The 23,852-nt window shown below is 37.8% G+C and overlaps 1 protein-coding gene across 1 annotated transcript in view; it reads left to right on the top strand.

Moving 5' to 3' along the window:
* LOC140244348 (uncharacterized) overlaps positions 1-23,852 on the top strand; it is a 60,914-nt gene extending 37,062 nt beyond the window's left edge. The window contains exons 5-12 of the mRNA XM_072323990.1: positions 4,622-4,696; positions 6,468-6,536; positions 7,194-7,341; positions 7,886-8,149; positions 10,956-11,207; positions 11,758-12,207; positions 13,174-13,326; positions 23,683-23,852. Of these exons, the coding sequence (XP_072180091.1) occupies positions 4,622-4,696; positions 6,468-6,536; positions 7,194-7,341; positions 7,886-8,149; positions 10,956-11,207; positions 11,758-12,207; positions 13,174-13,326; positions 23,683-23,852 (1,581 nt within the window). The remainder of the gene's footprint in view (positions 1-4,621; positions 4,697-6,467; positions 6,537-7,193; positions 7,342-7,885; positions 8,150-10,955; positions 11,208-11,757; positions 12,208-13,173; positions 13,327-23,682) is intronic.

Raw genomic sequence — 23,852 nt, forward strand, 5'->3', positions numbered from 1 at the left:
GGGATGTATTTACCCACTTATTTTGCAGGCATTATTAAATGTCAATTGTGATGTCATTTGGTTGGAAACCAACAGCCACAGCGTAATGAGGTCTTCCTCTATTTGATTGGATCGTCCATAAAATCTTTCACGTTGTCTCAAAACCTTGATGATGTAGAAAGCACCTGCTTAGTATGAAGTGTGGATAATTAGATTTAAGAAAAATTGACAGGTTGCCAAAGATAGCATTGAGGTAGTTCTCTCTTGTGAGTCTACACGTCATTACTGTTTATAAAATGCTTCTTTTTCATATTTTTTCAAAAGGATGTCAGTGCTATCTGATTTATGGATAAATAATCATGTTCTGAAAGGTCAAGTGAGCAATATTTGAGGCTTAGGGTCAGTAGTCAGGATGATGAAAATGGAAATGAATGCCCATAAGGAGATGTAAATTAGTTGCACACAACAAGACAAAAACAGATTGATCATCAAAAGTAAAGTTAAAATCAGATAGATATGAAAAAGGTTTATATAGCAATTTGAATGTTGATAAGTCATCTAACATGATATGCTTCGGCCACCCATCACGTTCTGTTTGTCACACAACCCTCTTGTGGCTTGAGTAACATGTCTTTGTTTTCTACGTAAAATGTCACTGATTTCCCCCCTTTTCTGACAGGAATATTTTTCTCTGATTCTTCCCCAGATATATGTTAAAAGGATATTAGGTTATAATGCATATCCGGGTCAGACAGAGTTCATTGTGTTACAGTAACAAGGAAAAAAGGAGAAACATGCAATAGCATTTTTTTTTTTTCAGAAGAAATGAGTTGAACCATTAGGCCAAAAAAAAAAAAAATTGTTGCAGTGGCGTAACCCGCCCGACCCTAAAAATTCTGCCGACCCCATGTTTTTTTATTATTTTTTTTGCTATCGATATCAAATATCTTGTTGATTGCGATCGCGATCGCACAAACCCGGAAGTGGAAACGGCTCTGGGGATATCGGATGTACGAGGGAGAGATCTAGCGCCTCGCATACAGCCTTCCTTGATCATTACGTCATCTGTTTCCAACACGGACACGTACTCTAACAAGATTTATCCAGTGTATACGTAGCATTCAGACTGCGATGTATTGTGCACAGTTTTGCCATAGGTTTCTTGTGTGGAGAACTTACACGAATCTGTATATGTGGGACTGTAATAGAGATTGCCGTGTGCGATGAAAAGATCGTACATATGGGTCAATTTGCATCTATCTTATCTAAGTCAAAATAGTAAAATATGAAGTGAAAACATTCAGGATAGGGATTTCAACATCTTTAAATTCTGTGAAGGGGTATAATTCCAGTAATATCGGCCTCATAAATGATTTGTAGAATAGATGAACACAGCACATTCGGTGCAGCAGTTGTAACTGTTTACTGAGCTGAGCACGAGTTTTACACATAAAATGCAGGTAGCAAAAAAAAAAAAAAAAAAAAAAAAAAATCCGCCCGACCGACCCTATTTGAAAATCTCATGTTACGCCAATGCAACAATTTTTTTTTTGGCCTTAGGATGAATGCCATTGTTATTCACTCCTTTTAACAGGTTTAGGGTAAGTGGAATAACCTTTAACATGCAGGACCATGCTGTACTACATGCTAAAACTGGCTGAAGCTGACTGAACTATAGTAGAAAACTATGAATAAACACAAGAAAGACATATTAAGTCGACCATCCCTGTCAACGACGGTGTGTTTATTAACTCAGTTCTGATGCAGAATTAAGGTCTCCAAGCAACTTTCAGAGAGTTTTGGGCAGTTGATAGATGCAAAGCTGTTTTGATTATGGGGCCAGAAACACATTTCTGCAGAGTCGATAAATGCAAAGTCGCTTTGAAATGCATTTACAGCTTGGACGTGCCCATGCCAACCACTGCCAACTACACATCTCCGCTCCTGTGGTCAAACTGCTCAGTGACAAGGCCTCCCAATCGACTCATGACAAAAATGATAATCACAACAACTTTAGGAACGCGATGCAAAAGGCATTTGCAAAGGCATTTTGTTACTGGGTTTTAAAATGCATTTCAAACATGGGAAAGTGATGTACATATATTTTTTTTTCTTTTTTTCTGTTTTTTTTTTTTTTTTTTTTTTGGGGGGGGGGGGGTTGTTAAATGTGTTTTACACCACACACAGTTGATTCTGCTGTATGTCATTTCTGTGCTATAAGCCCACATTTTTATATACACATTTGCAAGATTATTGGACTATATCACCCAATGTATTAGACAACATTTTTTTTTTTTCCATTCAGATAAGACCCCCCAAAATGGTGTGTGGCAATTCATGGTAAAAGCAAAGGTACAACTTTGCTGAAATTGATAAGTTAGATCTTTAGTGACAACAATAGTTAGTGCTTGAGCATAAAAATTTGTTTTTTGGGAGGGGCAAAAAAATGGTCAGATTTTACTGTAGTTAATACACAGATTGAGTTGATACACTTCTGATATTGTACAACTGTGGTTCCTGTAAATTTTGGTACACCACATGTATCCATGTAAAAGAGGATTCATTGAAAAGGAGCTCATGATACAGGGTGAGTGAAAATAAGAAGAAACAGGTGTACATTGTATTTAGTAATGGTATCTTTAACAGTTATCTAAGATTGCAATGAGGGGTTTATCATTAACACAGAATCTTCTGTGGAGCCTGTCAACCGTAAGTAAAGTGTAGGTGACAAAAATGATTTTTTTCATATTGTGGGAAATAACCAGGTGTTGTTAAAAAAAAAAAAATAGTTTGTGTGTACTATGGCCGCAACTTTGCACCTTCTGTGCATATAAAGACGGTCTTTCGGGGGAGGTATTTACATGACACACACCGCAAAGAGGTAAAAGAGAAGGTCATGCATTGACAATGATAATTACCACAGTGTATATGGTATGTAATCAAATCAAAACACAAACAGTGTTTTATTTGAAATTGACATAAGGTGGTCAGATGAGAGGATTGGAACTCACTGACTGTAGACTATCCTAGTTTTTCACTCATACTGCGAGTGTTGAATTTAAAACATGAATGTAATGATGCAGTTACTACAGTTGTGTTTCAGATGAAGCATTCTTGCCACGTGAATGCAAACTGGAATCGGAACATGATTTGAATCATAATTCCAATCGTGTTTTAAATGATGGTCCAGAGGTGTTTTCCAACCAAGTTTCACCAGAATCAAGCAGCGAAACGACTATGTAGATGTAATTGACCTCCAATCCTATTTTTGGGGAGGAGCTTACTCTGACCTTTCAAGTACTTGCTCAGAAAGACCGCACTCCTCAAATGCTTACTCTGCAGTCAAGTACTTGCTATCTGTGACTCGAGAGTGATTGATTGGAACTTAAAAAGAAGCCAAACCCTCCCTCCTTGCTGTGAAATTTAAACCACAGAATCCACAAAGCCTTCCTCAGTCGTATGAATGAACGATGATTCAAATCGTAATTGTAATCATGTCTGTAATTCAGCATTGAAATTAAGCACTCTCAGTACATGTACGTGTGAAAGCAAGGCTAGACAAGTCATGCTCCACAGAGTCACAACAATAGTGTGGTTGTGATATGATTCCTAGGGGGTTTTCCAGCTGCAATTAAGACATGGTTTTAGGATCATAGACAAAATATGAGTTACACAACTGTTGATTTGTGGTACAGAACCTGACACAAGGTTTTCACATGCTTTATTTGCTAAGTACTAACTGCAACAGTGTCGATTTCCCACAAGCTATAAGTGTCAGTGAAAAGTGTTTTATTTTCCTCTGCCAAATAATGATTAATGTATTTTAGAGTTTCTAACTCTATAGGCATATGCTCACTTAATTGCTCTTATTTTGTGATCATGCATTTCCCTGCTCTAATCTGCACAACTTTATAAAATATTTCTTTATCTGAAACCTGTGATGATTTAATGTGATTATACTTCTACATGGCAGGGAAAATGAAGGCAACAAGAACAGTAAGACAGTTCATAATTGAATAAGATACTGGAACATATAGTGCGACTGTAAGCATTGCATGATGGGATACTATATCATTGTGTATTCTTTGTGCATTGGTCATGTCATCAAATTGTAGGGAGAATATGATTGCATCATAGTTGTCTCTAGGACAAGAAGAATTCTCTGTTTGAAAGGTCAGAGAAATATAGCAGCACAATGAGTCATGCTTTCATTTTCTCACTTTACTAAGAATTGTTTTCGTCCACTCTGACCATATCCGCTCGTGGTCATCTACAAACTCCTTTAGAAGGATTAGGTGGAATTTCTTTCATGCCTTGATTTTAGTGCCACACTATACAGCTTTCTTCTGTTCTTTTTTGATTGGTGCAATATTTCTGTGAAGTTTTTATTCAGTGATGAATTGAGGATACTTTTTTTTAATTCACTTCTGGTTCTCAAATATGTGTGTTTACATAGATTAGTATTACAATGTACATAGTACATGTCACGGTACATTCAAGCAAGGAAGACAATTTCTACTTTGGTGAATCTTTGAAAACCTGTATATTAAAGATTAATTCATTTCAGTAGCACATCTAAGTATCATAAAAGGTTGTTACCTTATATTTCCTTTTTTTTCATTGTTGTCTTTTTTTGTTTTAGATTGAGAATCTCAAGAAATCAAAGAAGGGAGCAGACAAGGTGAAGCAGGCAAACTTAGAAGCGGAATTAGCCCTGGTGAGTTGGCATTATTGTGTTTGAAAGCCAGACTCTACTTCAGTATCTGTTTACTGTGCAATGTACTCATGCTGCGTGAGTGTGTCCGTGTCGGCACAGAATTAAGTATACCCTGCTCAACCATGTGGATCAAACTCTTTGTACTAATTCTCCATGCCTTCTGTTTTCCCTTGTGTGTAAATGCAGAGCCTTGAGTTTGACAAGCCGCTTCTGCTATTAAGTCTATTATATGTGCCATATCTTTTTAGAGTGTGCTGTGGAGCCATGTAATCCAGTGCAGGGGATTCACTGGTCCATTGATAAATGCTAGAATTTTTGTCTTTTCTGTGAATCCGTTGGCCTATTTACTCCTGTGAGTGCAAATACAGGTGCAAGTTCTAAATGAAGATCAGGAAGTGCTGTAGGCCTACAGATATCACAAATATCAAGATGTTTTGTGGTATACACTACAGCCTGCCTCAAAGAAGAGTTTATTAGGCATGCTTCTGTGTAAGGTTTTGAGAGGTATTTTCCGCCATGATGATGTACAGGCTTGAGTTCATTGTTCATTTTCCCTGTGGCATATAAATGTAAACATTTTGTTGCCAGAGGCCATGTCCGTACGCTAGCTGTACACTACTGTTCATGTGCAACATGGGGAGGTCAATTGGATCATGCTTTCAGTGCTAACTTGTTAACAACCAGAAAAATGTCAGTGGCACATGGCTACGCACAAATATACCAAAAGACATTTACCTGAATACATACGTATATAGTTTTGTTTTTTTTTATTCATGTATTGCTCAGTAATGTATGCCTAAATGAATCCAGATGCTTAATAGTTATTAGATATATGCTCATTTGTGGCAATTCTCGGTATCGCCAATGCGCAGAAAATTTCTGCACACACTGAAGAGCTCTGTCACAGATACACTGTGGGATTTCTCGATGCCCTTGTTCACTTCTGGTTGTCTCACGCAAGTGGCAGTTCCCATACGATTCAATAGAGTTATTTGTCTGCTTTTTCATTGTTACCCCTGTTTTTTTTGGCTGTAATTCAGCTTAAAAGCAGAGACTCCAACTCTCCCGTTTTCGACGGGAGATCTTCCGCCGAAAGCCCATTTTTGCAAAATCTCCCGTTCTCCTGCTTGAGATTCAATTTCTCCCACACTGGCTCTGTGTCTCCCACTTGAAATGATTTCTTACTTAGTATCATTGTATGTTGAAAAATAAGCCTTTGATAGCACGAGGGAGCATTTAGAACCCTAGAGCTTCCAGGGCCCGCTTAAGGGCCCTGGACCCTGGCCACAAGGAACTTTGCACTCTGCGCACTTAATGTGAGCTTTGCACATATAAGTTGGAGTCTCCCGTTTGGTAGGGGTTTCAGGCGGGAGAATCTCCAGATCAGAAGGTGCTTGGGGTTGGAGTCTCTGTAAAAGAGTTGAAAGTTTCTAAGTTTTACTGATTTGCGGTCACTGGAGTCATGGTTCACTACTGCAAGGCTTCAATGTACTGGTCACATGATGGAAAGCAGAGAAATCTTCAACAAAAAAATACCTCTGGATAAAGACAGAGCATGATCTGAGTGCATGTGCAACCAAAACTGGGGCAAGTTTGTCCCTTGAGCTATCCCATAATGCATCTAAAATGCTGCTCTGCGCACGGCACCTAGGTATTGGTGATACCCAGAATTGGTTGGTTGGATCACAGAGAATCTCATTTTACATCGTAGTGTTTTCTCCACATGTTACATACATTTGTTTTTGCTGTTCTCTTTTATCACACCTTTCAGGCAGTAAGTAAAGACACAGAAATGGGAAAATTGGTCATCTGCAAAACCAAAGAATTTGAAGAGTACAAGGTGAGAAATAAGGGAAATAAATCAATGTACAATTATCCTGTTCCTTGATTGACAGATTGTAACCAGTTGTGTAAGCATCAATAAATCCATCCTAGCATCCTTGTGCCAAAGAACAACTGTTTCTGCTGCTATGATGTAGAGTTTTAACTCATGCCAGAGATGTGTTTAAAAGTTTCAGATAAGACCTACCATGAACAATGTATGTCTAAAGGTCAGTGGACTTTGTGAAAATACTGTTTAGTCTTTTCTCTGAATAATTCTGCAACAGTCTAGGTGAATTTTCACATCATTACATAGCAAAGAGTGGAACTATTCAACTTGTTTTGTCATGTTTTGATAACTGAATATCTTTAGATGTACAAGTTCATGTTTAAAAATATGTGGAATATTTAATGTCCTAATATTGCAGTATTGAATATTTTTGAAAATGCATTGTTGTTTGATTATGATGTGAACATGTACATGAATAGAATGATGCAATACACTTGCTGATCAATTCATATTTAAATCTTAAGAGGATAGAGCGTCATTTTGTAGCACATGTAGAACAATGTCTTGTATTATTTTGTCAAAATGACATGCTGTTGATAGACTTTTCATGGTTCCAGTAAAGATAGCTTTATGATGATAAGCTTTTTATCCTGAACATTCTATCAGGCATCCCACATTAGAGATGCATCTCTGAGCTTCTGCGACAGTTCGCTGGAGACGTTGGATCAGATGAGGCAGGTTATCGTTGCAAAGCGCGAGGTGGTGTCATCGATGTCGCCTAATCCTGTTTATAATGGAGACCAGGTCTCTCAAGGTATGCACTTTGGTATCTTTCAAACCCTAACAATGGCACGGGATGGAGCTAACATGTCTATTGTTAAGTTTACATTTGCTGTTTCATCAGTCTTAATAGTAGTAAAATTTCCACATCTTCATTGAAATTACATACATTTGTAAGGGTCAAACATTTGAAAATGTCATACAATTGCAACGATTTGTTGTTTATCATGTTTATCTCGGCCCTTTCATACGAATGAGTCATGTGATGTGAGGATATGAAAGCTTTGTAACTGGAAGTGAATAGATCTTCCAGAATTGACCTGATATGAAATATCGTGAAGAGAAAATGTGATGTCCATGTTAGGAAATGTGCACATTGTACCAGTATGTACCTTATTGAGTTAAAGGCCCAGACCAGTCTGATTACATTATGCATTTCCAAAGAAAGATTTGTTTTGATGCATATGAATATTCATTGGTACCATATCTTTTTAAATTTCCCCTCACATTTTGCAGAGTGGTAAAGTCGGTGCTGTGCATTAATCAAAAGTGTGATTTGATGTGATTGGTATGAACAGATGGTGTGTCTACAGTTGAGGATGTGTTCAGAGCACTTCAGATGCAGCTGCCCCCACGAGATGGAACTCTTGACCGCTCACGCTGCTTCGGTCTGGGGACAAGAACCTCCTCCTTCTCGCACTCATTGGACTCATCGTCAAACAGTTCAATTCCTCCAAGCCCCCAACAAGGCAGAATTCATCGCGCATCTCCCCCCGCTATCCTTAGCAACCCTTCCCCGTCGCTAGGGGCAGGTAGGAGAATGCACGGATCCACACCAGCATGTAAGCCACCTGTTCACTGGATTGGTGTCACTAACCGTGGAGTTATGTAAGGACAAAGAGAGCTTTCAGGAAAATAGATATGGGGAGCGAGGATTGGGTGCATCCAGAATGATCCATCCAATGTGTGAATAAAATATTTTTTGGCTGTCATTCTAATCATGATTTTCTAATAAAAGAAATCTTTGACTTGCCACAGTTCCATTGGTAAGAGAGATTTTTTTTTTTTTCCCACTGCATAGTGCAGTGCTCCACTGTATGCCAAACATTGGCTATGTACTGGCAAAACTCTCCCCTTCTATGAAGAAAATCTTGTATTCATTGTGACATAACCAATATATCTATCTAAATTCACATATATTGATTCTATTAATATATTTTGATTGATGAAAGTGTCGGTCTAACCATTTTGTAAACAAAAAATACTGTCCCTGCAGGAATATTATCACTATGTATTCCATTTTATGGAGCTAAGAAATTCCTTAATTGAAACTACTTATATATGATGAGTAACAACAACAACAACAACAACAACAACAAAACAGAGACTGTGGTATAGAAGAATGTGCCTTGTCTGGTTTGTTCTCTCAACATCTTCAAGTAAGAAGAGGAGGGTTATATTAAGGTGCTGCATGATTCACTGCCAGCATGCAATGAACATTCACATTCTCCTGGGATATGATTACAATCACATTGCAGTGAGTTTGACTACCACATGCTTCCTTTCTCCTTACTTCCCCTCTCTCTATCTCTGTCACTAATTTGTCTGGAGCTTATTCTCACCAACTAAAGTGGCTAAATTTGGAGGATTCCTATTTGTATTTCCAGCACATTACAGCATGTAAGGCGCCTAAAATATCCCGAGCAAGAAGTAGATTGTAGACTAGACAGTATGAATTCTAATTAGCCACTTGCCACTGGGACAGTTGTGTCAACCTTCCTAAATTTCTAGTCCTGATCACAACTCTAGATTTTACTTGAATCACATGTTTTGTGGTGTGATGAAGATTTCATAGAATGAAATGTTAAGTACCGAGTACATTAGTACTGATTTAAGATTTGAAGAATGCTTTTGCCATCGTGAATTTGGTGGTATCTTCTTCATGTAGAGCAGCAAAAGGGCAAATTGAATGTTTCACATCTGAAACATGGATTTCTTTTTATGCCTCCGCAACGAAGTGGCCGGAGGCATTATGCTTTCGGGTCGTCAATCCGTCCGTACGTCCGTATGTCCGTACGTCCGTCCGTCCCGCTTTGTTTTTGTCGATATCTCAAGAACCGTGTGGTGGTTTTACATCAAACTTGGTATGAGGGTATATCCTTGGGGGATAATACTTTGTGTGGATTTCAGGGTCAAAGGTCAAAGGTCACAGGTTATTTTGTGAAAAAAAAATTGAAATTTCATGTTTTTCTCCATATCTCGCAAATGGTTCAAGGTATCTTCATGGAACTTAGTATATATGCTTGTACCGATGGGCAGTGATTATCTAGGGAAATTGGGGTCATGGGTCAAAGGTCAGGGGGTCAAAGGTCAAGGTCAACTCCTCAAAATATCACTACTTTCCTTAAAATGCAATATGCCTGAAGGTTTGTTTTTTTTTTTTTTTAAACTTGATGTATGGCTTGTATTACCCAATATATATTTTTGGGGAAGTTTCTTGCCAAAAGGTCAAAGGTCAAAAGGTCAAAGGTCAAGTGAAAGTGCTAAATTGCACTTTTTCCTCCATATCTCGAAAGTAACTCAAGGTATCATCATGAAACTTACATATTTATGCATGTTCTACCTAACAGTGATTCTCTGTGGAACTGTGAGGTCAAAGGTCAAAGACCAGGTTTAGATAATGCTATTTTCCCATTTGATACTGAAATTATACTTTTTCTCAATACCTTGAAAATTACTCAATGCATAAACTTATAAAAGGGTCAAAAGTCAAGTAAAAATCATCAGTTCCCCCAAATACCTGCACTCTGACATTTTAATCAATTTCATCCAATTGAACCTAGTTCTAGGAAAGTGAACATTCAGCACATTTGTGTCAAACCTGTCATTTTAATACTTGTATTTTGCCAATTGTGTGAAACTGTCATCACACATTGTCAAGACATTGTACTATAGACCTATTAGGAGAACCATGCATTATGGCGGAGGCATATCAGTAGCCGTAGCGATATATCTAGTTTTTTTCAGTGACAGTGCTATTTAATGCAGTACACTACCTTTTGATTCAAACTGTGCATTTAATTGATTACAAAACGTATACGCATCGTTAAATAAAATGAGCAGCTGTATTGTTTTAGTTTGTATCATTTACAAGAAGATATTGGTTTTATTTATTAAATCCTTTTAAACTTTACAGTGTGTGTGTGCCTTTTCTTTCTTTTTTTTTTTTTTTTTTGGCCAGATAATATTTTAGCCTCTCAATCTTTTTTTCTCAGTCGCATTCTTATTCATTTGTATCAGTTTGTTATTACTGCAAAATAATTGGCTTTAGAAATGATTTTGATCTTTTGAGTTGACTAGTGTGTTAATTTGTTATTTTGTCTGTATGATGGATTGTTATTATCTACATGTATGTGAATGAATTGTGTGTTTTCAGATTATCATGTATGTGACCCCTTTCAAAATCAGTACCTGCTAAAAGGGTTTCCAACACACAAGTGGAAATAGAATCATATCATGTCAAGGTTTATAGTTTTCCACAAAAAGTTAGTTTTGAGTTCTAACTACACCTGTCATCTACCCCATCCCTCACCTCCTCCCCTTTACCTCCACCTCCTCCCCCCCCCCCCCACCCGACCCCCATTCCAGTTGGAGTCTACCAAGGAGGAAATGACATGGGTATCTCAGATGAGTCTGATGACGACCATGACTACCAGATTCCCAATGAGGAATACTTTGGCAAGGGGCACAACACCAGCCTAGAGGGTCAAGAAGAGGAGTACCTCGCCCCTCAGCTCTCTGAGCTCCCTCTTAGTGTTGGAGGGGGTCCCAGGGTCCCCCCTAGACAGGAGTCTTTGACCCTCCCCTCTGATCCCAATGCTGGCACCTCGAAGATTCCAGGTGAGATATGACTTTCTCTACAGTGACCTATACCTGGCCCTTTGCCCATATGGATCTTGTTATGCTTTTGCAAAGTCTTTTAAGATATCAGCATCATCTAAGAAACAGGTCAACGAATTCTAGTCACCAAAGTCCTTGCAGCTGAATTTTCATGTTTAGTTATGAGTAATTTGAATTATCAAAATAATTGATCCATCCGTTTGTGGTGCTTAACTGCAATTAAATGTAAGTACCAACTTAATTTGATGATTCATGATCTTTGATTTTTAGTTTCTTTCCAGTTATTGCTGTTCTCTTGTGTTTATTCTAGTGAAGACACTATACTTCAAACATAAGATATGCACAGTTCTAAATTCCAAAAAGGAATATTCTGACCAAGCAGAAAAAATTACATTTATCAGCAACTGAGTTTAATGTCATGGTCATGCATCAATTCGCACAGCAGATTCTACAACAAATATCATACAATTCAATACAAATAACAAAAACAGCCCTCCCAAAGTTGATATGTTTTTTTCATGCATCTTTGACTTGCCATCTCTGTTTCCAGGAGATTACATGGTCGTCATTGAGGACACCAGCGACTTGGAAGAAGCTCGGATGCCACCTGGACACTCTCGTAGCTCCACAGACTCTAGTGCCAGCAGTGGCAGTACCGGGATCGGGAAGGCGACTCCCGTACGGCTCCCTCGCGTGTTGCCTTCAAACAACAGCCTCGACGGCGTGGAGGGCGAGGACTTCTGCTGGCGGGACAGGAAGAATGAGGCCAACCGCAAAGAGAAGGAGGCAGCCATGTTGAAGCGAAAGCCGGCACCACTCCCCAAGCCCGCCCTGGACATAAAGCCCAAGCCTAAACCCAAGCCGAAGCCAGCATCCTCCCCGGGGAGGGACAAACCAATGCCCATTCCAAGGAACAATAGTGCAGAGCAAGAGACAGTCCCAGACCAAGCTGGTGATTCTGGTGGATTTTATGAGGACATGAATGCAGGTAGTTCACATTGTTGTGAAGATGTCTTGCTTTTATCTTTGAGGGGGAGGGATTGGAATATCTTCGGGGAGATGTAGATGAGGAATCAGAAGGAACCTGTAGGCCTGTGTATTTTACCCAAAAATTATTTAATCTGTATTATCTGTATGGCTTTGACAGGTATGGCCATGTTTTAGTAGTGGACATGGGATATGATTAAAGAGCACTTAAAAATTGGTGTAACACCTCCACCACATACTCTCATTCGTTAATCCTCTGCAAGTGTTTGAAAAAGTGATTTAGTCCAAAGTCATGAGAGAGGAGAATGTTCGAGGATAAAAATTGGAAGGATATTGTAAGACTCCTGAAAAGAGGTCTGATTTAATTTATCTTGGAGGAAAAGAGTTTAGAAAAAAGAGATAAATGAACAAGCCACATTTTACTCAAAATTAACTCTAAGTTGTAGAATATTTTGCCAGAAGCAACTGTGGTTATGTAGCCATGAAGTATATGTGAATAACTTGACCAATCTCAGCTTTATTATTTGAACTTCAGGTCCACTGTGCTTCTATCAAACTCTCTCTCAACATGCAATAACAGGGATCGAAATTACCCCACCTTGCACAACAAAAGTAAAGTGTGAAAAAGAAAATGATTACTGTATACGCCATATATTTCGCGAGTCTAAATATTTGCGAATCGGGAATTCCCAAAGATTTTGCAAATGGTTAAATTTGCGACCGTGGAGTCCTGTACTGAACGGGAAATGTACATGCGTACGTCACATCCACATTGGGATCAGAGTCAATATTTTCATGTGTCTTTAATTTTGCAAATAGCACCTGACTCACAAAATTTGCGAAAATAAAAACCTTGCGAAAATAAAAACTTTGCAAAATATTCAGCGTATACAGTATTTGCCACAGACCTCCTGGAGTAATGCCACAGACATGGAGAGAGGCTAGACAAGTCTAATGACAACTTTTTACACACTCCCAGCTTCAAAGACATCAACACTAAGCAAAAATGGGTCATCAATTCTGTCAACCTATGAACCCGAGCCCGAGCCTGGCAGAGGAGTCTACTACTCACAGGTGTATGAGAGGGACAGTGATGATGCAGATGACTCGGAAGGAGACTACTGTGTGGCAGGTTAGTCTACATTTCAGGCTGCAAAACATATAAAAAAGCAACTTTGTGTGTGAGGTCTTTGATAAAAGTAGATGCCGCGTAACTAATTCCGCTATTGATTGATCAAGTCAGCTCAATGCAGTTTGCGATTTGGTGTGAATGCATCATGAGTCTATATTTATCTTCTGACACTGGTGAGAAAAGTCACAGTTGGTTAATTTGATTTTTGTTTGTTTTTACTCAAGATGGTATGATGGAACAATGGCAAGACAAGGGCTATGATTAAGTGAGAATAATATATAGAGTGTACTATTTCTAGACTATGGAGTATTCAGTGAAAGCTTCTACCCTTAAAAACAATGAAGATCTAAGATACATACTGTGTTGATAGACATCACAATAACATTGTACATGGCACTTTATTGCTGAACCTTTAATCAGATTATTTTCTCACAAGAGTGTGATTGCATGCCTTGTTATACATTAATCTGATATGATCCTTACATGTCTGTTTTTTCTTTCAAATTGTGATGAGAATTGCCACTCATTCTATGAACATGGAAGTGTAATCATGATCCTGTGTGATTAATGTAATGTTAATCGCATTGAGGAAATTACCATGGAATGTCCAAGCAGGTATCTACCTCGTAAGATGATAAGAGTACATGTTACTGTACTTTTTGCTGAATATTTTTCTTCCTTGTGATGGATGAATTGTACTAAATATACCAGATGCACTCTGATCATAGTCAGCTCTCAAAATACTTTATGTTATGAATTGAATGTTTTAGATAAAGTGGTGATATGATATTGACATCAAAATTAAGAACTTCAAGCCTTTGTTCTTGGATGTTTTTTTTTTTTTTTTTTTCTGCGGAAAATTTGTGTTGTGTTGAAGTGAAAACTGTGAAATCTTTCTGATTTTTCTTCTTCACCTTACCTGTAGCACCAGAGCTAGATATCAGTCCCACTTTTCTTCGGGGGATCGTGAGAAAATGTCTAAACTGTGAGCATGTGGTGTAGAACTCCGATCAAACATTCTTCCCTTCTTAAATTATGATTTGTTGCACATGAAAAATAGTTTAGTTTTTGTTTTTGTGCAGCCAAAAGAAGCCAACGAAAAGAACACCTTCAGAGTACCTCACGTTTCTTACGACTTCCCACATTAAATTTAGTGTACTTTAAGGTGTTTCTGTTACGCTTGCAATATCTCACATGTAGCCTTGGTTCCAGACAAATTGTTGGTATTCCTTTGAGACTAACTTATTATCAAGCATGTTGGTACATATTATCATCCCATCTACAGTGTATGTCATGTGGAAATGTTGTAGTGGGGGGGGGGGTTGGGTTGGTGCAGTTTCCCCTAGTAATGATCGTAATGAGAAAGATCAATGGTTTAATCCTAGCTGCTATGGTACCTGTGTCTGTGAGGAAGGTCTGTCATCCCCAATAGTCCAGGATAAAAGTGGAACATGAGTGTAATGCCAGGTGGTAGTCTGGTGGGGGGGGGGGGGGGGAGGTGGGGGCTCCAGGGATCGTAGTGACGACACTGGTTTGGGTTTGATTCCAGTGGCCTGTATAGTAATATGTGGTGTGAAGTGCTGTGAGAATGACAGCATGGTTGATGGACCTTTGTAAAGACAACTGTTTTTACTTATCATACTTTTGTCTATTCGGGAAAGAATGGAATTTGAATTCAAACAGTCAAAAATTAATCTTCTTTTAAGGTTTGTTCCATGCAAAGCTTAATTTGATTGCAGGGCACAGCCTGGAACCAAGGCCAGCCTCTATTGGGCACTGATATTTTATCCATTAGTTTATTTGTTTTTTCCCTTACTGAAGCACCAATTTTTACAGGACAAGCTTTTTTTGCATGTACCAAGTGTTTGCCTTTGGTAGCTGTACAATGCACTAAAAAAAAAAAAAAGAAACAAATCTTCTTTCTGAATTTACTCATTTTTTTTTATTTATTTATTTATTTTTTGTCTAATATATGAGTTTGATTGAATTAGATACTTGGCCCCAGCTAAACTTTGGGAGCTATTAAAAGTAATCTTACAATGTGTATCATGCAAGTCTGTGTTTGGACCAAGTGGGCCAGACTTAACCCTAAAAAGACTGGGGGGGGGGGAGGCCTAAAAGGCCCCCCCCCCTCGACATTTCACGCAATTACTCAGCAACACGCAATGCTCTCGCCGCGATGCTCTGTGACTTTTTTCTTTCGAGTTTCCCGCACATTTTGACACCAAATTTGTGACGCCCGGGGGTACGGTTCTGAAGTTACATAACATTTTGTACATGCACGTGAGACCGAAAATGGCTCAAAAATGCGATTTTGTGTATAAAGTCAATACAAATTGAGTTTTATCATATGGTTCATATAAATATGCTTATTTTTACTCTCAATGGCTAAAATCAATTTGTTTTAGTAGTATTATGCTTCAAAAAGGGTCTGCCACAAATTTTGCTGAAAAAAACAACAAAAACAAAAGGTCGAAAAAACAAAGAAATACATAAGAAATTCATAAAACAATAAAATAAATTAGGAATTAATTTTGATACCGAATTTTTTTTCAAGTACATTTGCTAAGAATGCTACAAAGAATATCTAGACCAAAAATGAGCACTTTTGGAGCTTTATTTACTGATTTAGATAAAAAAAAAGGTCTGATTTCTCGCATAGATTAGCATAATTAATCAAAATAAAATAAAAGAAGACTATTTTGGAAAATTTAAATATACGATCTTGTAGATTACATCGCACACTACCATTGTGCAAATTTCCGTGGCGATCGCGCGATCCACGGCCGAGATCTTAAGGGGGGGGGGGGGGGCCCTTTAGGCCCCCCCCCCCCCAGTCTTTCGAGATACCAAAATAGCCCAGTCTTTTCAGGGTTAATGTATTTGTACTATCGTGTTAGCAAAATATGAAGATTTTCCCTTTAATTTGATGCAGCCTGGCCTCACTGCATTAGACATTCTCTTTTAACTCAACAAGTTAATGATTCAGAAATATTTACTTTCAACCAATCAGGATTGAGCATTTGGAGCATATGCTTATCAATATAGATTTCTTAAAGAATCTAATTTTTGAATGAACTGTTACTGCAGCAGAGACCTAGTTTTGTTATTAGTAAAGATAATGTACAATGATTTCATTGACAAGTTTCATCTGAATTCTCCTCCATAGGGCCCTTAAGGGTGCGAATGTCTGAATCTGAATATATGGGCCTTGAAGGCAGCGCACAAGATGTATCATGACACACAACACGTGATATACTTCTCTAGTGCTGTAGGTTTTGTTTTTGTTTTTGTATATTTTAAATGCACTGCAAATTACAAATGCTGCCTTTTCTATCGCCTGCTGCTCTCATTACACAATGAGGTCACAATTAGTAACTAAAATAATTATTGGTTTAATACTGGTAAATTGTTTAGTGCAGAATCCATACAAGCTTTTCATCTTTAGAAAAAGCTTAGCAGTCAACTTATGACTTGTATTCTTGTCATGCCAGAATGCAAATTGCCTGTAGTGAAAGTACGGAAAATAACTGATGCTGCTATTAAGTGCGAAATTGAGGGACAGTGAAGATACAATGATAACTGGTCAAGGCTGAAACATTTCCACCATTTGAAAATCTTAAAATTCTGAACATTTCCGTGGACTTGTGCAGGTTAAAGCACAGTCATGCGATGCTGATATGCTGCTGTTGTAATAGCAGTTCTCATATTCTGCTGTGGGCAATACACACAATTAGATGATGTATCTTGCACGGAATCAGGATTTATGTGCTTCATTTCACATCATCATGAAAAGCTGATATTTCTTGCCTGTGTAACTTAAGACATCATAGTACAGTTGAACCTCTATTATCCGGCCTCCCTTTATCCGGATCTCTCTATTATACGGACGCAATCTCGCCGTGATTTTTTTTTTTTATAATTACATGAGGAAAGGGGGATTCCCAACTCCTTGAGAACTCCTACACAAACACACATGAATTACATATTACTTCCAACATGATCAACATACATTACATCAAATTTCCTTCCATATTGCTTACCCTCAGACATTTTAACATCCCCAAACATCCCCAAATGTAACAATGAAAAGGTTGCAGTATACACATTACTACATGTGGTACTACAGTGGGCTACATCAGTACATGTGTATGTATATGTACATGTATAAAGCATTGAGTCTCCCGTATCCGGCCAAATCCCTTATCCGGATGAGCCCCGGTCCCGACTTGTCCGGATACGAGAGGTTCAACTGTATCAAGAAATGTATTCCATGGTTTTCAAAAGATGTCATATCAGTGGGGTTTTTTTACACCTTTTTTTTTTTTTTTTGACTGTTATGTCTTATCTGCACACTTTTTGCTTTTCATTGTCCTGTGTTTCTAAAAACTAATTGCTTCTTGGGATTATTTATTCCTTACAGATACTTAAAATAATCTGCCTTACGATATGCCTCTAACGATAGAACAGCTGTTTCATGTCGTAACTGAAGGCTGCTCTTTCAAATTTGTTTTCTATATTGTTTATTATCTTTCTGAAATGCAAGCCTAGAAAGTAGATGATAGAAGACTTTGATCTAAAAAAAACAAAAACAAAAACAAAAACGATAAAACAATAGAAATTTCTGTTCCTTATATGGACTCTCAACTTTGCAGAATAGAAATCTAGTGGAACCAGTGGAAATAAACAACTGTTGCAGAGTGCAGTTTCTTCAGATATCATTTCAATTTGCCTTCTGGCAAAAGCAAAATATCTAGTTTGTTCTCTTTTTAAGTTTTTAACTTGGTCAGTTTTTGACAGGTGTGAGAGGGACTGATGGAAAAATTTTGGAATTTTGTAGGAATATCCATCCAGTGCTCTGAGCACATGATTTTTGTAGGCGCTTTTTCGTCAGAATGGCTGTCATCTCTCTCTCCCTCTCTCTTCTAGTCTGTGGTCATTTTGAGTGATCAATTGTAGATTGCTCTGTAGGACCTTCTGTTTGCTTCATGTAAGGATTCCCCAGTACTTGATCCATATTTATATCCAACATAGACTGGTTTTCCATTCAGTTGTTTTGTCCCTCTTCAGAATAAAGGACTCCTTGATTCGTACAAATCTAATTCTGCCATTTTTTTTATCGCATACATTCTGTAATTTTTTGATAAATGGTTTATTTACTTATTGTCCACTTTATTCAAAGACTCTCAACATCATTTTAATTTTGTTTTGTGTGTAAACGAGCTAAAACAGAGCTAAAATTTTGACTGGGACTAAACTATAGCTTATAAAGATCTCAAAGCCCATTGAAGCATTGTTGGAGAGGGGAAAAAGAGTCCTGCTTGTGTTTTAGCATGTAAATGGCTTAAATATGCATTCAAAGTTTGTATGAACTAGAAAAGTACTCTGAGAGCGCAGGCCTATGCCAAGCAACTGGCTAATTTCCACCCATGCACACATGCTGAAAATCCACTTTGCGTGATAAAGAAGCCTTTTGTTTATGTCAGCAGCGTCCAGCTGCGTGGCGCCTCGCCCAAGCAGAGTATGCGCTTTTAGAGCGCGTATAAAAACCTCTAAATATGTGCAGCTTGAAGTCCCAAGTTCATTGACCCTGTCTGCAAAAAGATTTTTAAAATCCTTCAAAAATCCATAAAAATTCACAGATCACTACCAAAACTTAATCATCTCTTCCTTGTGTCATTACCAACTTTTTCTGCAAGTCTCATCCAAATCTATGCACAACTCTTTTAGTTATTTTGCACACAGACAAACAAACAAACAAACAAACACCAATGAAAACATAACCTCCTTCCTTGGCGGAGGTAAATATCAGATTGGTACAAAGGAAGAAATGAGTTTTATTTGATGCACTGTTAGCTTTAATACAGTTTACATGTATTGTAGGCCTACAGTGTTGTCACTTTAATGCTGAATGTTTTGTCGGGATTAAATTGCAGTAGGCCTACAGTGCATATACACGCATTAGATACTCATGGCACAAAACCTAGTACATGTTTCTAGTCATTAGCAGTGTTAACATTTGAAGGCATAATGACATTATATACGCTCCCAGGCACTGATATCGACCGTCAGCTATTAAACTGCTTCCTTTATATCTTAGGTTGCACTCTATTGGGCAATTAACTCATACAATCCATCAACTCATAGCTCTTAACCTATGTTTCTGTAGAGGCATATATAACAGCTCATGTTTGCTATTTGTTGTATTTTCATTCTCATGCCAAATCAGATGGCTTCGTTCCACACATTCCCAGGAAGTGAGGTAAACCATGAACACAAAGTTTCATGCAAAGGGCAGGTTGTGTAGCCTTGGCAAGTGCTAGTGGGAATGATACAAATACATTGTTTCTTGGTGATTTGGTGCATTTTGGCTAAAGGTCTACATCTCTTGTCTGTGAATCTTTAAGATTCAGACACTTTTTTTTTCATTTCTTTTTTTTTTTTTTTTTAGTGCATGTTGTTGCTTTGAAACCCATGACATTCTTTTATCTGTGCACAGGAAGCAGTATTGATAATACCAAACATGCACATATTCACCATATAGCTGCTACTCATCAAATCTGTGAATTGTAGAAGACTTATCACAGTCCCTTTACTGCATGAATGATCAGTGCACAGTTGCATTCAAACTTGCCTATGACCACCCAATAGAAACAGAACAATGTATTTTAAAAACAGGTAGTCTTTATAAATGCAATTCTCTTAAAAGTGGTCTTGTTGTCTTACCTGTCTTAATGCACAGGCAGTTGAAAACACTAAGATTTTAGCTCACGTATCTATTTTTGCTAATTAAAAAATCATGCTAGTGTTGATCCCTTGTTCAAGCGCATATTTTAGAATCAGGGCAGTGCTTGCTGCATCATTTTAAATTACGATTAACATAAACTTATCAATAATATGCAGAGCAGATTGTTTGTTTAATCATCAGTGTTTAGTAAATGAATATTGAAACCACAGGCAGGTTTAAAGCTTTAGGAATATTTGAAAGACATATGACATTGATTGTAAGGGAATGTGTGTCCAAATAGTATTTTGATCGGATGATTAAAGATGGGCTCTTTGCATACTATATTGTACAGCAGGGCTGGGGCCATTACAAATTTGTGTCGAGCTACCAAATTTCCGAAAAGGTTTTCTTTTGTTGCCCCATTCCAGCAACTAAGATTCAAAATGGAGTGTTACATTGCTTTTGTTTCAGGCCACCACATATCTTTTTCGGGCTACCAAATTTCAGAATTGAAGAATGTTACTGGCCCAAACCTGCCACCAGAGAATAAAAGATAGTGTCAAACCCTGTGTACAGACTGATGACTTTGATAGGTAAGTGACTGTACAAATGTACTGTCACACTATATGAAGGTCGAGGTTCAGATGGAAATTAAATGTAGCTTTGTACAACCATTCATACCCCTTTTTATCACATCCCAGAAAAACTGAATGAATCAGTGTAGGTTATAAATTTTATTGTGCAAAACACAGTTTAAGGTAATTCATTTCATGAAAAAAAGAAGAAGAAAACCCTTCAATATTTGCCTGAAACATGATTCATTTGCTATATGTTATTTGCTATGTTAATACGTCTTTATTTGTTGCAATTATGGAAAACTATGAGTTCTGTTAATGTTTGCTTGCATGATCATCACATTGTGCTTCTCGTAGAATGCTGCCAACTCTTTCTGTACTAGAATGACAATAAAGAGTGCATGAGTATGCATGTGTTTAAATATTGTCATTTAGCTTGGAAGAACTGGATTAACTCTTTATGTGCCATGTTTGCATGCCTGACTCAGTCAAATTCTTGCCAAGTTCGCATAATATTTTGCTCAAAATCACACCCCCCCCCCCCACCAACACTGGCATACATTGAGTTAAAGAAAGTGGCTCAGTTTGAATGTAACATTCAAACTTCAAAATTAATAGTCACTGATCAGCTTTCATGACGTTTACATATAGTTTGCATTTTAGCATTGGCAATGAGCTTGTTGAAAACAGACCTGGTGAATCTGGCAGCATGTTCATTGGTTTCTCATTGATATGGAGAAGATTCAAAGTAATTCTTCATGTTTTGGGTACACTATGCAGGGGCGGATCCAGGAATTCCATAAAGGGGAGGCACCTTTGCAAAATTAAAGGGGGCGAAGGCACCCCCTCATTTTTTTCTTTTTATTTCTTTTGTTTTAACAAAAAATAAAGAGGGGGTGCGCATTGGTGCGCCCCCCTCTGGATCCACCACTGCTATGAGAGTAGATATAGATTTTAGATTTGATGAAGTTTCCTATCTTCATGAATATACTGTATACGCTCTATATTTCGCGTGGGTTTTATTTTCGCGAATTTCGCGAGTCGGGAGCTATTCGCGAAATTAACAACACGCGAAAATATTACCTTCCAAAATGAATCCCTCGCCTTGATGATACGAACATTTCAGTACTAGTATACCATGTCACGGCTTACCGAACAGACCATACTGGCTAAAGCTTGTTTACGTATAGCACGTCCACGTCTAACTACTAACTAGTATACACAGCCCTGTCGCTGTAAGTAGCATTCGCACAGCACAGTGTATTAACAGCGTCTGGGGTGGTCGGGCAAGTCCACGTCTACTTACGAATACTGTAGAGTCAATCCATTATCGCAACCCCTCGTAACACTCGTCAGAAATCTAGCGCGATGGACTTAACCACTTCAAAAATGTTGAATTCTAACTTACTGATTTGCAGATTTTGGTAAGTTTTTTTCATGCAGTGTATAACTAGTATCTTTCTTATTTGCTAGTAAGTTGAAAATTCACACTTTCTTTGCCACTTCATATTTTCTCTGGTCCCCCAATCGCGAATTTAACCACTCGCGAAAATGTGTGACAGCGGCAATTCGCGAAAATTTATGTACGCGAAAATTATAGCGTATACAGTACTCAGAGGCTATCTGTGAAATTGGTTTACCTTCATTGTGCATAGCACATATGACACTTGAAACATTATAAGAAGGCCTGTCTGAACCAAATTTAACAAAATTTGGCTGTTTTTTATGATACAACAGTATGTTATACTTCTTGGCTATTTGTTGCATTTTTTTTTCTTTTTTGGTTTTACTCGAGCTTCTCAAATACACTGAATGTTTTGTTGATTTTAGTAGGTGTTTCATGTTTGAGAAGTTCAAAAAGAAACTCTTACCTTTGAGTGTATGGGTGTAGTACTTTCGCAATGCTTCACAGAATTCACTGTTCAGAATTCAAAGCAGTATATTACACTTTCTAAAGATTATTGACTATTTCTTGTCACTGGGTTTTCAAATAATCTTATTTCAACGTTCATCTTTCCTTTAAGTGCTGTTTCTTCTTGCACGGATTCCATGTATGGAATATCCTCCATTTTAATCTTCTTCTCTTCCTGCTTGTAGTCTGTATAATTTGTGTATCTTTTGTTTCATGTAAATGCAAGAATAGCAGAGGGTTGTAGTCATAATGTGTCAGAAGTACGCTGCTTGCAAGATCTTGAGCACCTGTTTCTCATCGCATTTCAGACAGTGTGAACAGAAAGTGTCATATGAAGGCATTGACGTTGGTCGTGTTTGTCTTCAGTTAATGATTATTGCCTACATCTTTACCACCTCGTCATAATTGTACTTTGGATATCACATTGAGATATCTTGCACAGCATGCTGTAGTGAGGCCATGTAAACATACATGGGATGATTCTCATTTTTTTCATTCTTTCTTGCATGAAAAATATATGATTTTTTAATGATTATGATGTATGCATTTTTTTCATTAAATTGTCTATGAGTATCTTCCATTTTCAGAGGAAGACTTGGGATTTTAATGACTTGGCCTTTTCTACTTTTTTTTTTTTTTTTGCTTCAAAGTGACATATATTGTATGTTACATCCATGCATTGTGCTGTGAATGGCAATGCAAAGATTGTTGTTTTTGTCCTCTTTTTCTGTTCTCACACAAAGTTTCATTGTGCAATTTGCAGAATTCATATCAAGTCCAAATGGTTGTGCATTTGAGGCAAACAATTTGTCAGACATTTTGCACTATATGCTTCAGCACCTGTAGCAAAGCTACAATACTTCATCTGTTTTAGTGTTCCACTACACACATGGAATTGGTTACTCTTCGACTGGAATTAAAAAGGCGTAGGTAGTGCATTAATATTCTTTGCTTTTGAGTTACTGTTGGTATTCATATTATTCATGGACACACATTATATGACTAGTGTAACTGCTTGCTTTATAAAAAAAAAAAAAAAAAAAGAAGAGACGAGACTTATATTCTGCAACTGTTTATTAAAGGAGATGAAGCAAATCTAAATTCTGATTCTAAATGTTGTTTCTCTCTGTCAAACATTGCAGACTTTAGCTCCTTCCAGAACGCCGAAGTCATGAAGGCAGACGCAGTTGGGCGTACTTCTGCGAAGCCCGCCCTCAACAACAACATGAGGCAAGGCTCAGAGGGACAGAAGGATGGCAGTGCAGATAACGAGGACGAGGACGAAGCCATTTACTGCAATCTGCCGACATAG

Source organism: Diadema setosum, chromosome 21, assembly GCF_964275005.1.
Source record: "Diadema setosum chromosome 21, eeDiaSeto1, whole genome shotgun sequence".
NCBI classification, from domain to species: domain Eukaryota; kingdom Metazoa; phylum Echinodermata; class Echinoidea; order Diadematoida; family Diadematidae; genus Diadema; species Diadema setosum.